We start from the raw sequence: 16465 nt of genomic DNA, 5'->3' as shown, positions 1-16465 counted from the left end.
ATAAGATTATTTCTTATAACTAATGCGATTAGAATGCAAAACTTCTCATGATTTTTACCATAGTATATTTTCGCCTACATGACGAATGTAAAATGTCAAAATAATAAGTTTAATAGTGTGTCACGTGACCACTCTTGTGTATCGCTCCGAAAGGTGTTGTTCGCACAGGAACTTTTGGTCTGGTGACTCTTCTAAACAACGTCAGTTGGTGACACTTTCTGCAGATTTTCGGTCTACATTGCGCGGGTGCTGTTTATAAATCGTAAATATATCTTATTTACTTTCCTACAATCCTTTTAATTGAAACAAAAACACTAACATTGTGCACAAATTCATTTCACTAAAAATATGTGGACTTTGTACATGTACTAGCCTGTCCTCAGGTTTTCTTTATCGGTCACATGCCAATCCAGGACAGACACAGACCTACCGTGTACTGGTGTTAAGTCTTTGTCATCACAATTGAAATTTCGTGAAAAGTCTAATTTACCTGTCCCATCTTATGTGCCCACAATGGGTCAGAAATCACTAAAGGGAATATCTTGCTTGCTAGAGGCAGAAATAGCTTGCTGCGTATGTGAAAGGCTGCCCAGTCGTAGAGACAACAAAGTCATTGTGTATACTATATGTTGTACTGTATAATGCGCCACAGAGGTGCCAGCGGGACAAGGAAATCGTTCATTTCTCAAAGGCGAACTATGTCTTCGCTCGCAAAACTTGCAGGACATTAAACATTCACAGTGCACAGTTTCTAATGCAAGACCACCATAATGTAATCTGTCAATACATTAGCTTGACCATGTTGACGTAGTGTATGCATTCAGAATATTGTATTACTTTCACTTCCTTGTTTGGCAAGTCTTGATGACATCTTCTTTTCTCTCCAGACGAAGGGTAGAGAAGAAGAGAGAAAAGAAAGCAAAGTATACACCCAACAGAATGAGGAAGATACGGTTGACCGCTCATGAAATTCGACTGTTTTCGTCGGAGATTGATGGGCAGGACTACCAGTTTTTTAGGAAGCATGGAGACACTTTCAAACGAATGTGGGAAGATCAGGTAAATTACATTTAGTATTCACCATTTGTCCTGCTGCAGTATTTTTCCCAACCTATACTCATTGTATTATTTTGTTCCTGGGCAAGGGACAGCATTTAATGTTCAATCATTAACATATAATAAAGTCTTCATTCATGAACTCTTTTCCACATTTTTTGTCTGCTACTTGCAGGTTGAGCCAGATTTTGCTAGTATGCAACTTAGTTGTTGGCCATATTGTAAATATGATTTGCTTGTGAGACTTTGTACATTTACAAATCTAAACACCCCACTTCACTGATTTAACTGAATATGGTGCAGTAGACAGTTGGACATATTTAATAAAGCAAGTCTATTTCCATACAAAGCAAAAGTTAGGACAGTTTACAAGGGTGTGAAAGACTTCTTTGGTAAAAATGTGACTTGAACAATAATATGTTCTATTAGCTGTTAACACACTTTCATCACACAGTGCCTCCTGGGACTGTGTTCATAAAAAAATTGAAACTTATTTGCTCCGAATAACTCTTTGGATATGCTAACATCATATGTTATTTGATGATAGCGGAAATGAAAACATCTGGCCATTTAGCCATGATTGGTGATTCTAAATTTAGTGGATATGGGTTTTGCAATTGGTGTTCCATTGTGAAGTACCCGGTATGTTAACTCCATGCCCAAGTATTAGCACATTGTCGCTCTCAAACTAAAAATTATCGCAACAGGAAGTGGAATATATAATGTGGTTCCACTACTCAATTCTTTGGATTACTTTGTCTTTAAAAAAATGGTTACATGTAATGAAACACATATTTCCATAGCATAACAATAACAAGTAAATGCATCAAAATATGCTTCAATTAACCATGGCAGACTTGCAGCTCTTTCTCATATCCAGTATTACATAGGGCCACCACTAAGAATAGAAGTGCTCTCATTGATTATCTTTAGTTTGAATTTGGGCATGTATATATCTAAATGCATATTGAAATCATAAATGAAGAAATGGCAACACATAATATTGTAAGAGGAAAATCAATATCATTTGTTGATACTGTTTCCAATTGATGATGCAATGGCTTCAGCCACTTCACATGCTGTGAACCAAGGTGGCCTGAACATAGCAATAAAAAAAATGCCATCATGATTAAACCACCAATTTACTTTGTTGAATTATCACCCATCAGCATTATTTAGATAGCAGTTCATATTTTCTGTTTTCAATGTATCTTTAGATTTTCTCCATTAAATAATTGCAATATGAATAGATCAAATAATATGTCAAATCACACTTCTAGCATCCTGTCATTGCATCAGTTACAACATTTATTTCTGTAAACAAAATCCAGTCCAACAAAGTTATGCACCTCCAATAGATGAGTGAATGAATAAATAAATAAAGAAAGAAATAAATATATAAATAATTGATAGAAATTAACCTCGGAAAAATTAGGTGCATTTTAGTGTGAATGAGTGCAGAATGAAATGTTTCACCTCATGTAATAATTACATTGTGTACGTTTTTATACAGTTACTGAAGATAAAATTAGGATATATATCTGTGAACCTCTTGAACTTTGGTACCATTACCCTGTACAGAATGTTCCGTACCAGTGTTTGTGCTGTGTTAATGATTATGGTATTATCTGTGCAGAGTCACTCGTTGATACTTGTTTATATTTTCCTTTGTGCTGTGCTACAGCAAATTATTATTAATACTGTATTTTCAGTACTTCAGCATTATTTTGTGACTTGGCAGAGCATAACCTACTGCTGGCCAATGTCATCCAAATATTGTTAGCGACTACATCTGTCTGTGTTATTTTATATGTAGAGAAAAAATTACCTCATTTTGTTACACTCATTAAGTAATTTGTAATGATCATATTAGATGAAGTACATTTGAATATGTTGGTTACTTAGAACGAACCCAAAATGGCGACCACCTACTACGTGGCCGAAATCTGTATACAACAAAGATACATGAAAGCAATGTGTCAAGCCTTTTTGTACATGTATGTAACAACAAGTTGTTGGATCTTTTAAGTGATTATGACTCAGAAAATAGCAGCTGAGCATGTGAGAACTACGATGCTAATAAATGACACAACTAACACCTCAAAGTAGAGTGCAGCTCCTCCACTGCTTATTTTGAAGGACTGATCACATCAAATGTGGACTGACCGAGGAAACTAATATCATATATAAGATGTGGTATTGTTGTACGACAACTTAATGTTTTGAAATGTAAAATTGAAACAGATGTTACTCCTGTCGTATTTTGTTTGGTCATATATACAGTTTAATATTTAAGGCTAAATGATAAAATTAAAGCTGTTTTTGTTTCCATTCAAAGGGACGGGAATTTTGGGAAAGATTTGTCATATGTTATAAAGCGTTCTCAATAAATTACGGTGTACTCAAAGAATTTCCGCTCAAGGTAAGTTTTGATTCGTGAATCTTGCGTGGAATTTGTACAATAATTGTAAAAGTGATTTCAAGCTTGCATGTAAGAACACTAATTGATACATTGTGTTTAAATGCTATATACTACATGGTATTAAAATAGGTTTCATGATTATGACTCAAGTTTTGCAATGCCGCAGTCTGAAGTTAATGATTACCCAGCTACCTTGTTTGATATAATGTGAAATTACAGTGTTAAACCAAACTATATATGTTACAGAATGAACAATATGAAGTTTACATAGAAGATGCCTTTACTTTCATTACAAAAGACTTTGTTAAAGGTAAGAAAACAAAATTTTTGGTCTTTTACTCTCTGTTATGGACAGACCAAAGTAAAATGTCATAAGCATGCATTTTGGATCGTGACATTGTTTTGATGTACTCTGAGCTAGATGGCAGTTGGGTTCTGCTTATTAACCAGTAGGGGTCACAAAGGTCATTTCAGTCGTCTCAGGCATTGTATAGAATAAAGCGTGGGTGTTTTGTGACACCAATAAAGCTGGTGCAAAAGGCATTTGTATTGCGCAGAGCAGTTTTATAGCAACCAGTCGTGGGTCGGTGACCACAGCTATAAACTGCACTCAAATAATTACATTTGAGAATTTAAACTACAAATACTATGAACATTGATAAATATTCAATGCCTCAAAACTTTTAATTCATGTAGATATGATATTTATGTTGTGGTACCGTGTATTAAAATGTGTGATTTCACTGACATGGTAGATTTTTGTGAAGATTTTTGTGAAGGATGGTATACATATTTTTTATCATACCTTGTCTTTAGGAAAAGTGAATTCTGCAAAAAATGTTGTCACTGATACTGCAGCATTAGCACAACAAAAAGGATCTTTAGGTGGACTAGAGTCAAACTCTTACTGTAAGTAGCTGTCATTATGCTTGTAACATAATATCCATATATTTTATTCATTGTCAGTGAGTGGTTTTTATTGCCAGTCTTTTGTCATTATATAAAAATATTACTCAGTGAAAGTGGAAATCCAGTTCAAATCTATGATGAAACTATCTTATAACAAGGTGCTGTTACTTTGTCAATGTAATTTACTCTTCACTTTTTTGAAAATCTAACCGATCTAAACAAAGATAAATACATATCCTTAAAGCATATCTGAAAACATAAGGAAGCTCATCATTATGTTTTTGTAGTGTTTCAGCAAATGCATGCTAAAACGGCAAAAGACACCCAAAAGTGAATGTCAGTGATAAAAATGTTATAAGAATATAATTATTCTTGAAATCTTGTCAAAGAATGTTTCTCTTGAATGAAGAGTTATTGTAGCAAATCCTATTTTCAACAATTGACATTTGTTTTTGTCTTTGTCACTTGCCCTCCACAGCAAGAGATCCTTTTTATCATAAAGAAACTAGAGATATCTTTCGCAGGTTCTTTGGTGATCCACAAGAAAAGTCGTCATATATTAAGGTAGGGTTTTCTTATTAAAAGACAATTAACAAATAAAGATACCAAATCACAACGTGACATCCCATTTACCTTTCGAAATATTTAAGTATGTTTCTATTAAAACCCCACATGATAAATAAATACTCCTCCATACTCACACTAACGAGCTGCAATCTGTATTCAGCATAAACTAAGGATACCTTCAAATATTGACTATACCTAAACTTCAGGGGAGTGAAAAAATTTGATAACTCACAGTATTAAAAAGAGAGCATACATTGCACAACATTTGGATAAGTCTTCTATCAGTGAAAACAAAAAATTATTGGTGGCATTTTATCTCATGTTTTCAATACCATGTTTTCTATCCTTCTGTGAGCTGCAATAGTTTTGGAAATGCTGTGTGAATTTGACTCTCAAAAGTGGCTTACTGAAGTCTACGTCTTGGAGTTCACATTTAGAATGATAACACTTGACAAGCAAACCCTAGGTAAAGGTCTGTGTATTCATGGCACTCCATGGCCTTCACCGCAGTCATACAAGAATCCATGGAAGAGACTGGTGACCCCCAGTCCTAACTCTGACCAGAAAGCAGTAAACTTGACATCAAGTAGTGCAACATCCGGTGACCGGAACACAGGTTGCCAGTTTTCTTTATGGAGCCATACAGGGTTTCATGGGAGGCCATGTAGCACTAGGAATACACAATCCTGTATATAGGGTCAGTGGCCTACTGTATCAATAATAGGTTGCAGTTGACAGTTTACACTGACCTTTTGTATGTGTTCATCACCACATAACTACAGTAATTGCTACCATTATGGTCTCTCATGTTTCTGTGATTCATTTTAGTTGGCAGCTATTTACACCAGTATACATGTATGAGTTTCTCTACACGCTTAGATTGAAATAGTTTGATTAATTCTGTGCATTCTGTAATCTCTCTGTATAGGTTTATCTATTACTTCCTTTATATCTATGCTTTGGTGGTGCTGTTTGTACATGTATGCGGATTTGGTTAGAAGCGGAGGTATTGAGCAGTGGGGAAGAATATTGGATTCAGCCAAGCGCTGACGACCTCAAGCCGAAGTGGAATAAAAAAGATAAAAATAGTACAGTTGCTGATTTAATGCAGTTAGCTAATCCAGATAAGGCTTATAGGGTTGTTGAGGATAAAGATGAGGAAAAACTTATTTTGACTTTTTTATATGAGCAAAATAAAAGGCGGGAGATGGGGGCCAGGACGTTTAGGGATTTAGACGAATATCGCAGGCATATTCATGAGGAAAGGATGGATTCCACAGGTAGGATGAGTCAGTTTGTAGATCCAAAAGGGGATGGGAATTTGATTGATCTTAGTAAAGCCACTGAGCCTTGGTGGAGGGAAAATACACACCCAGATTGTGACAAAAAGAACAAGAAAAAAGAAAAAACAAACTTAGTGCTGCTCACAAGCAGGTGGCAAGAGAGAATATGGCGGCTGATGCTGACAAAGGCATCTCTGTCTGCATCGGAATGCCAAAAGAAGACATGACCCCAAAGGTAGTGGAAATGCCAACTTATCCGGAAAAGGCGCTCATAGGTCAATACATGGACGGGTATCTACCTTCCCAGTATTTGGATTTGGCAAGTGGAACCGGTACATAAATACTAAACTCGGAAAATCAGGCTGTCCTGAACTTGGAGCAATACCCAAAATTACGTCTAGCAGCAACCGCGACGAGCAGTATGAGATGCCGGCCACTCAAAGTGAGAGAAGGCCTGATAGGAAAGTCTCCAAAAGTGACAAGAAATCTGAAAAGATAGTTGCTTTGAAAAACAAGAAGCCTGAGAAGACAAACAATCCAACCGACAAGATGTCTGAGAAGAAAGTTGGTTCAACTGACAAGGTACCTGAGAAAACCTCGGTAGCAACTGACAAGAAAGCTGACAAAATGGGCGGTACAACTGATAAAATACCTCAGCGGGCAGTGACTGTTAGAAAAATCATTACAGAATACGAAGACACTTCTCCTGTGGATACCCCTGAGAAAGGGAACCCCACCCCTGAGGGTAAAAAGGAAGAGAAAGTGGTATACAAGAAGAAGCTGAAGGCAAAAAGATCGCTTCCTCCGCGTCCTATGCCGCCACCCAAAGAGAGTGAAACAATAGCTACAGCAGTTCCAGAAGTTAAACCTTCGACTGTGTCACAAGCAGAGCAGGCTTTTGACCCCAGCATGAGTATGATCACAAAAGACATGTTGAAAGGCATTTCTTGCTCAGCCCTAGAGAACATGACAGAGGAACCAAAGGAGAATGAAACTCCGGCAGAATATCTAGAGAGGTGGAAGAAAAAACATCCCCCTGGTACAACCCCGCCATTTACATTATCACCTGATGGGAAAGGTGCCTGTTTAACTATGAAAGTTACTCTGACAGCCACTGAGAAGGAAGATAAAGCTGCTAGTGAGGAGGATTTGGGTAAGAATGACACAAGTTTTATACTTGAAATATTCAAAGAGCCTGTGAAATTTACAAAGAAGGAGATGAATCAGAGTTCACTGCCATTTAGATGTTTTTGAACATCAATGCCATCTGAACCATTAACATTCATATTTCAAGCCACGTGTGTAGTCTGACAGCCAAGGTAGTGCACTTCAAAACATGAAATATCTTTTGCGTGCAAAGAAGCTGTCAGTATCTCCTGCTCAACAAATTTCTCAAATGAGTAGTACCAGGTACCACTGTGAAACCTTCGTAGTACATGGGGATTTGTTACTGATCAAAGGAGATAAAAAATCAAAACCTCAAACAGAATTGATTCAGATGACCTTTTTCAGGAGAATTTATCCACAGTCCTGGTGGAGGGACTGTGATTCATCAAATCAAAGCTTGAGGGTTAGACAAGACCCAAGCTGGTGCAACGAGCAAATTTTCACCCTTTTGATCTCACATCATCACTCGTCTGATCATGTGATAATTTCAAAGATAATCTATGAAATGTTGCAGAGGGATGGGGAAGACTGCTGAGGAAACTGGAGAAAATACAAGAACCTAGGCTGAAGAAAAAGGCACTGGACAAACTTGCTACCATCATGACAGACTCCCCTAAGGTTATGGAAATCCTGGAGAAGAATCAAAATGGTAAGGAATGTGAAACACTGTCATGTTGAACTTTATTTTTGGTGTCGGAAACAATGTGTCACAGCTTTCAAAATTATATCAGTAACTTATTATGTTAGTAAGAAATTATAGTAAGCAAGAAGATGGCATGCATTTTCTCCATGGTGCTGTAGTCTACTGCATTGAACAGCAGAACCTATCATTGATGATTTCAAGTAGAGCATTCAACACATTTGCCTAAACTAAGTAATATTTACATTCTGACATGGCCCTGTGTTCATTGCTATATAGTGCAATACCTAATGTTGGGGTCTGTGAATTCCTTGATTGATTGATTAATTTGCTAATTGAAAGGGAAGAAACAATTTCAAATAGGAATGGCTGGTGTTGTGAGAGAAACTTCTGATCACGAAACCTCTGAAAGGAAATTCTTCTCTTGTATCAATTCCCTTCCATGTGTTAGTAAAGTTTGGTCCTTATATTGGACAGTTTTATTAAGGAAGTACGTGCCTCGAAACTAAAATGCTTACACTTTTGCTTTAATTTTCACAAAGAAACTTTCAACCAATCTCTTCAAAGTCAAGAATAAATATGGGCGGTCACAATGCAAATTTTTGTACAAGAGACACAAATTACCTAACATTTACTCACAATTGAAATTCAAAATGGCCACTGTCCCTGTGTTAATTCTATGGAGAAAGATTAATTTTCAATTTCCGAATAAATACGCCAGTGAAAACTGAATTTACTCCAAGAGCTTTGAAATGAGCAACCACAAGCAGACCAGAAATAAAAACTTTGAGAGATCAAATATCTGTTCTTGAGGCACATTCGACCTTAAGAACAAAAATAAAATTAACTTTCATTTTGTAGAATGCTAATGGTTTGAGTTGCTGCGTAAATTCTTTTCTCAGGTTCAGCCGACGAAGATGAATATGCTGATGATGAAGTCTTTCAGGACTTTCTGCTGGAATTTGAGAAGAAAAAAGAAGCACTTGAAAAGAAAGTGGAGAAAGATTCACTGTTTAGCAAAAAGATCAATCAGCTGTATATGCCCAGGTTGCAGGCTGCAGTCACAGAAACATTCAAGAAATATGGGGCTTCTGTCCTGAAGGTGGTACGACCTGGTGATCCGGAGTTTGATGATCCAGTCGGTGGAACCATCAATATTGATCTTGATGAAAGTAAGAGGAAATTAATTGAGAAATCAGCTCTGATGGCAAAGAGAGAGGAGAGAATTGCGAGGAAACGACAAAACAAGCATGCATATGGAGTGCCCAGGGACAAGGAAAACAAGAAACAGCCCTCAGCATCCAGGCAGGATTCTGAGGAAGAAGATATCAAGACAGAAAAGTCAAAAGATCAGGTGAAAGTAGAGCAAAGAAGTAACGATTCAAGCCAGTCACAGTATTCACCCAAGGAAAAACAAACTCCAGCCGGAAAAGAGGGAAACCAGAATGGCTTGTCTTCTACTGACAAAGAAGATTCAAAGGTTGAAAATTTGGTAAATCTCACGGAGAAAGAGGAGAATGGAAAATCTGAACAGCTGACCGGAAAAGAACTAGTCCCAAAAGTTGGAAGCGAGAGTGATGGCCGCATAGAGGTTGGTGATTTTACCGTGTTTGCACGAAACATGGAAACAGGGCTACTCATGGAAAAGAGAGTCAAGCTGTACAAGGCATCAAAGAACGTACCTAGGGACAATGTGGAAAAAGTGCTCTTTGGTGTCGGTCAGCTGCCAAAGAAAAGGGAATGTACTGAGTGTGCAACAGGAGAGCACAGCAGGGAAAGTTGCAAACTGACAAACAGTGTAGACAGAAAAGATCTGGTGAAAGACGGCGATATCATAGAATGGGTTGATCCAGTTGAGGGCAGTGTCTTTAAGCAGGTGGTGACTTACGACTTTTCCAAGCAAGAGCCAGTCAGGGACCCCGATATCAGAAATATGATTTTTGAGCAATCACAGCAAATTACCGAAATGAGCACCTTGCCCAAGCCGGAGACTAATTGGGTTGATAAGTTGGAGACCTCAGGTGCGCACATGAAGGATGATGGCAGCTATACGCCAGTCCGTGTGGACGCCAAGGAATTCGCTCAGTGGTTTGATCACGAGGTACAAAACCCCGGGAGCACCGACATCAACAATAAGCCATTTGTGGTGTGTGTGTTCACCGAGGAGGAGGAAAGAAGTGGCACTATGGAGAGAGTGATGAAACAGATGCATGAGTTTAAGCAGGAAGCACAAAAAACAGGTAACTTGGAGTGGACATAAATTGGACATAGATTATAACATTAACAAAAATCAACGAACATAAAACGGCGGCATAAACTGCTTGTTTCAAAGTTGATGTGCTGTCCTTTCCTTGGTGGTGGCTTGTGTGTGCTTTCTAACTGATTGCTGCTGCAATATCTTTGGCTGCCTGCAAACTTTTCAGCTGCTACATGTGTGTTTTCAATTCTCGACAGCTGCTCTGCTAGCATAGTTCATCCCTGGTTTAAATGTGTGTATGTGTGTTCCCTGGATTTTTAGCTGGCTCTGGCCGTTGTTGATTCAACACTGTCAGTCTCTGCTGCTTGTATGCTTTTGAAAATAAAACAAAATCCACAAGACTTGTGTTTCTCATTGTGTAAAACAGACAGTGGTCTCAATACTGTAGACTGAAAAATCTGACTGACATGTACAAGTACGCTGACATGCTGTGAAACTGCTCAGCAGCACTGAATTGCTCCTCCTCATGTCCTCAATAAGCCTTCCTCACAATTTCCTAATTATTTCCCTATATATTTTTACTAACAGCTTAAACCATGACATTCCTGCGAGGGTTTACTGGGAATTGACCATTGACCATTTAGTGTGACCATTACAGATATTACAGATAGTCGGCCATTTTTCATGAATTTTGTATGATGCAAGATACTACTTATATTGTTCGACATATTGAAAGATACTGAATGAATGGGTGACCATGCATATATTTGTCCCAAATTTTAGACAAATTAAGAAAAACCATCGCGAAAATGAATTGATGGTCATGACCATTAATTCATTTTCGCGATGGTTTCATGCATCGTGTTGGAAAACGGGGTCGAATATCTGCATGGTTACCCATTCATTCAGTATCTTTCAACATGTCAAACAATATAAGTAGTATCTCGTATCAAACAAAATTCATGAAAAATGGGCGACTTTGTCCCTTTAAGCAGATAGTTGCTTAAAATTTACAAGATACGTGGTAAAATATATGCTTAGTCAACTTGTAGAACATGTATTCCTGATAAACCCTTACTGGAAGTTTTAAATTCCAAACTGCTAACCACTCATATTAGTATTAGTATTTTTGATCAAGTTCAGTTTCTTGTTCTGCTGCCCAAACCAAGTTGAAATACCCAGTATTCAGGTTGTAAACACACACAGTATTGTATGAGAGTTGAATGTACATTGCATAGAGTTTGTGTTGACTCGCCGAAATGTTGGGTATTTCAACATGGTCTAGGGACTTGATGTGGCAAATCCAGTTGCTGTCAAGAATAAAATCACTCAAAATAGTCATAAATGTCAGATATGTGTATTTTATGGACTAGCATGCTAATAGCAGTGTGGAAGGGTAAGAATGCAATGATCTGTATAAGATTTGGTTATTAAACCAGAACAGCAGCTCAGTCTTTACACATTTTTGCTGGGCAGATCAAGGGCTGACATGTGGCATTAATTTGTTTTGCACTGCATGCCAATACGGCTAATCAGATGGCTATTGTTCATTTCCAATTACTTAACTTTGCAAGTCAAAATGACTGAATTTATAATCAGTCATCATATTTTAATGACAATTTATTACTCAATAAGATCAAAAACATTGCATGAAATGTGAATGTTATTAATTCTTTCTGTTTGTGTTCTAATTTTTATATAAATGTGTTCACATTCAGATAAGCATCAGTCATGAGCATCACCAAGTGTGTTTTGCTTTAGTTTAACCTGTTCACCCCCAATTCCCTGTAAACAGGTCCACACTCACCATTGATAACAATAGGTTTGGGCCAAACCATGGTGGTGAAAAGGTTAAATCTGTACTGTGTATAGCAGTCATGGGCAATTGTTTTTGACAAAGGAACACTACTGTCTATTTCAGGAGGCCTTAGTTCCGAGAGTTTGAACAAACTAATGCAGTCTGGTTTGAAGGTGTGTGGTGCCGGAGTTGATGACGTGGATGAAAGGAAAGTTGGCCTCTTGCAGAGGTTGAAGATGAGGAAAGAGTTGGTCGATAGTAGAGAAGCTGAACTTGGTGACACGGAAGACACCTTTGAAGAATTGGAATGGACAGAGGAAGAGTCCAAGAAGAGCTACGGAGAAACTGCAGGTGTTGATGGAGCAGCCAGCAGTCTAACCACCGATGGCGAGCAAAGGCTGGACAGCCAAGGAGAAATTGACAAGCAGAATGGAAAAGTGAAGAACTGCTTTGGATGTGGAAAGGTTGAACCAAAACCAAAGGCATTCAAAAAATGTCAAAGGTGAGTGTTTTGTGTTTCAAAGTAAATATTCAAAAAATAAAAATGATCCAAATTCAAAAAATACACTTCATGAAAGGGAGATAGGAATCGTTAGATGTGTGGCTGCTGTTTAATCTGTATCAGAGTTTTATCTTGACACAGTTGAGAAGCAAGGCACGAAATTGTTTTGTAACTACATTGTGATGGGGATAATCAAAAGTATTCATAGAAATTGTCTCTCTTTGCAATAGTGTTTCTACTCTGGAATAAAATAGGAAGTGCTTTGTACAACAGACATAGTACGCCCAAGAGATCATGTGATGGCAGTATAAACAAATCCACACGTACAAACGCGTATGGAAATACACATACTTCTATGTGTACTTGTGCATTTGCATACATGGTTTTGTTTGTACGGCGTGGTCCAACTAAATTCCAGATTCGACACATTACTGTTTGAGAAGGCCATTCTGTATACAGACATGGAAGATATTAATCTGTGGTGCTGATGAAAATCGCACACTGTCTCACATAATGGTAGTGTTTTCAGATTTGATTTTGCAGACATTCCTTATGTCAAGTGACACCTGTCATATTTATAAATTGTGACTTTAATTTAATATCCGTGGCTTGGTGTTTGTCTTATTGTCTCCCTGCCTCTGTAATGCAGTAGTTACCTCTCCGTCTTTAATAAAGTGGGGAAATATACACATGAAATATCCACGTTCTGTTCTGTATAGGCAGTTAATACAAATTGAAGCAGCCCAACAGTATAGTAAACTCATCTGTTACATTCTATGGGATCACTGGTGCTGCTGTCCTTTCAGTGGTTTTCAAATCTAAGCTCAGAAAATTGAGTATGCTTGAAGCATATTAAATTGTGTTAATTCTGTGTTCCACTGTGTTTGTTCTGTAGATGCCGAGAACTCAATGTCAAACAACCCAGGTACTACTGTGGCAAGTCCTGTCAAGGTAAGCTAGCTACCTAAACTAGTATTTTCATGTGATAATTACAAACTCAGTTGCATTTTGGTGTTCAAAATAAATTTTGATAGTCGATAACTTTAACAGGCTACACTTACCAACTGTGTACAGTGTACGCACACTGACTTATCAACTTACCTCTGAGCTTATATACTTGATAACATTAAAGGTATAAAGTCACCTGTAATCTACATATGCCCATATATGGTCCAAGGGGCGTTCCTCAGTATTCAAAATGCCCATGCCAGGGCGCTGTTTTTAAAAAGCGGCCACCCTCTTAAAATCTGTGATTGGTTAGATTTTCTCTTTCCATGGTAACTGTGGCAAAATTGGAACAGGTGACAGTATACCTTTAATTTTCATAGGAACAAAAACCCAATTCATCATCTAACAAAACCCTGCAAACAACTCACAATATAATATGTGGTGTGAGCCAGCCAGACAACTTGCTAAGTAACTTTAGAGGTGCAATCTCCTTTGTTCAGTCGTTCTGAATCTGTGAAATCACTGTGTGTTTGTGTTCTCAGTGAGAGACTGGACTGACCGCCACAAGAAAGAGCACAAGGATTGGAAGAAGGTGGAAGAACCACTGTAGGATGACTACTGACCAGCACCTTGGCACTGGAGTGGTACTTGACTCAGTGGCCTTACTACACAGATATATTTGACTTCAATTATCTTGCTTGTTTAACTCAGTAGTTTCATGTTTTTTGGTCAACTCAAATTTCCTGTCAGTGTTTAGACATGTATGGATATGGGAAACCAATGTAGAAAGCTGTTACAATAATGAAGGTAGGTTTAGGCTAGTTTTTGTAACTGTATTTCTTGTTTCAATTCATGGTAAAACTCCTGACTTTGTGTGAGTATAGTTCTATGACTTTATGATGATGCTTTTTGTAGCGATGCTAAACTCATATTTCAGAGTGTTTTAAATGTACTCAAGTAAAATTTGTTAAGTCTTATCCGCCATTGTAACTTGTGCTGCATTACCATTAATGGTAGATTTTTGTGATTCAAAGTATCAAATACATGTACCAGTACCGTGAAGATGGATCTTTATAAGTCCATCAGTAATCATAGCTGTCTATGACAAAACCAAATGGATCATTATCATTATCCCAATAGACGTAAACATATATAATAACAACATATAAAGGCAGAAAAAGCATAGCCCTTCAATGTATAATCAGATGACAGTATAGCTTCCATTGACAAGCTTTATGACACTTAGCGATCCTTTGTGTTAAACATACTCAAACTACAGTATCGATATTAAAGGATAAAGTATTTACTCAAGATGTATGGGCACCGAACCAGCTGTATAGCAGTTGGAGTTTTGACAAGGAAAAGTCGCATTTGTCGTGGAAAATCTTGGAATTATTTTTGTACAACAGAAATGGAGGTGTTGATTTTGTGTATGTGGCATTCAGGCCCTGATTATCGATTTACATTTTGATGTAGCAACACTGTGTATGTGATGTTTGCAAAACATTTGAAACAGGTAAATGTATTGAAACTATGCTATGCAGACTATTCCTTACAACAAAAACTTGATCACGTACGGTGCTGTATCATAACAAAGAAGTACTATGAAGAATTATTACTTCTCAAAATATCTTAAAGCTTCAATATTAAAGTTTTTATTTCGGTGAAAGTTTGTCCAACTGTGAAAAAAGATTTATCTTATGCATGAAATCTAGATGCATTGTGTTAGTGTGTTCTTAGGCAATATATATATGTCCTAAGACTAAAGGTTGTTATGTTATTTTACATATTACATCGTATTGTAATAATTTGTGTTTCTACTTATTTAGAACGTTCACTTAGTTGTGATAGTATCCTATTTCCTGATGTTCAGCCTCAAAGGCACTCGTTAAAGTAATGTTGACAGATGTAGTTGTCACATCTGTATAATATACATTATCCTGCGTTTTGGGTTTGGAAAGTCGTGTGTGAGATACTGTGATTAAACAGGCAGTATAAGAATGTTATGGGGGCGATTTGTATGTGGATGTTTACATTGAAGTTAGGACTGCAATGAAAAAAAACAAAAAAAAACAGGCAGTATAATTGTACTTGTGTTTTCTTAAGGGTTTTTGTGCATTTAACATAAGATGTTATTTAGACAAGATCCATACAACTTTGCCGTGGTTTTATTCAGCTCAAGAAAATATGTTTAGTTGGCGAAATATATTAAAACTTGTTTTCTCTAATCTTAAGTCACTAGATTTGGAGAAATTGCTTACATTACTATAATTTTAGTTTTTGCCCAAGTGACACTTTCTGTGTTTATTTTGTTTGCATTTTAGATGTGTAATCACTTACATATTCAAGAAATAAAAAGCAATAAAATGAGAGCTTGGAAACTTCTACTTTCTTTCATGTGAGGAAAGTATTACCCCATACTTTTTCAAGGTAAGGCCAAAGTAATTAAATTCTTTGTTTTGCGTCCCCATCCGCTTAGGTTTTTAAGGTTTTCATGAAAAAAACACACTGAGTATTTGAATAGGAAATTTTAGGACATGACCGCTTAGCTTTTCAGAACTGATATTTTGTTACAATTTTTTTATTTGCTGCAATCAAATTACTGTGTTAATTTTCTTGTGTGTGTTTTTCAGCCGCGTAGACGCGTACCTTTTCCCATTTAGAGTGGACGCAAAACAAAGAATTTCATGACTTTGGCCTAACCAGAGAGCACAGTTGGCATGATCTTTTGTCCTCAAACTAAAAATTTGAGCCATGTGGTTTGTTAGACTTGATCAGTTCCATGCAAACCTATAAAAAAAGAATACATTTGCAACATTGTCTTACTGCTATTATGGTAATACAATGTGAGATTGGAGGCCATGTTAACTTGTATGTCCCGGTATCTCTTTGGTACCAACTTTAATACCAGGTGGCAGGTGACCGCTGCGAGATATTTTTGGAGTGAATGCAAGCTCGGTGCATGAAAAAAAATTC

The 16465-nt window shown here is 37.2% G+C and overlaps 1 protein-coding gene across 1 annotated transcript; it reads left to right on the top strand.

Annotated features, from left to right (window-relative positions):
- Positions 1-114: 114 nt before the first annotated feature.
- LOC139135201 (triadin-like) lies at positions 115-15861 on the top strand. Its single transcript, XM_070702473.1, has 12 exons — positions 115-262; positions 888-1059; positions 3395-3478; positions 3725-3788; positions 4295-4387; positions 4866-4951; positions 5883-7390; positions 7919-8053; positions 8947-10284; positions 12163-12541; positions 13437-13492; positions 14032-15861. The coding sequence occupies exons 7-12, from the start codon at positions 6664-6666 to the stop codon at positions 14097-14099; spliced, it is 2703 nt and encodes a 900-aa protein (XP_070558574.1). The 5' UTR covers positions 115-262; positions 888-1059; positions 3395-3478; positions 3725-3788; positions 4295-4387; positions 4866-4951; positions 5883-6663; the 3' UTR covers positions 14100-15861.
- The last annotated feature ends 604 nt before the right edge of the window (positions 15862-16465 follow it).

This window comes from Ptychodera flava, chromosome 6 (genome assembly GCF_041260155.1).
Source record: "Ptychodera flava strain L36383 chromosome 6, AS_Pfla_20210202, whole genome shotgun sequence".
Classification (NCBI taxonomy): Eukaryota; Metazoa; Hemichordata; class Enteropneusta; family Ptychoderidae; genus Ptychodera; species Ptychodera flava.
This window is presented reverse-complemented; position numbering and strand designations above follow the sequence as displayed.

Coding starts and splice junctions, on each gene's coding strand:
- LOC139135201 (XM_070702473.1), top strand. CDS start 6,664: ATGCCGGCCACTCAAAGTGAGAGAAGGCCTGATAGGAAAGTCTCCAAA. Junction 8,054..8,946: donor CCTGGAGAAGAATCAAAATG/GTAAGGAATGTG, acceptor TTCTTTTCTCAG/GTTCAGCCGACGAAGATGAA. Junction 13,493..14,031: donor CTGTGGCAAGTCCTGTCAAG/GTAAGCTAGCTA, acceptor TTGTGTTCTCAG/TGAGAGACTGGACTGACCGC.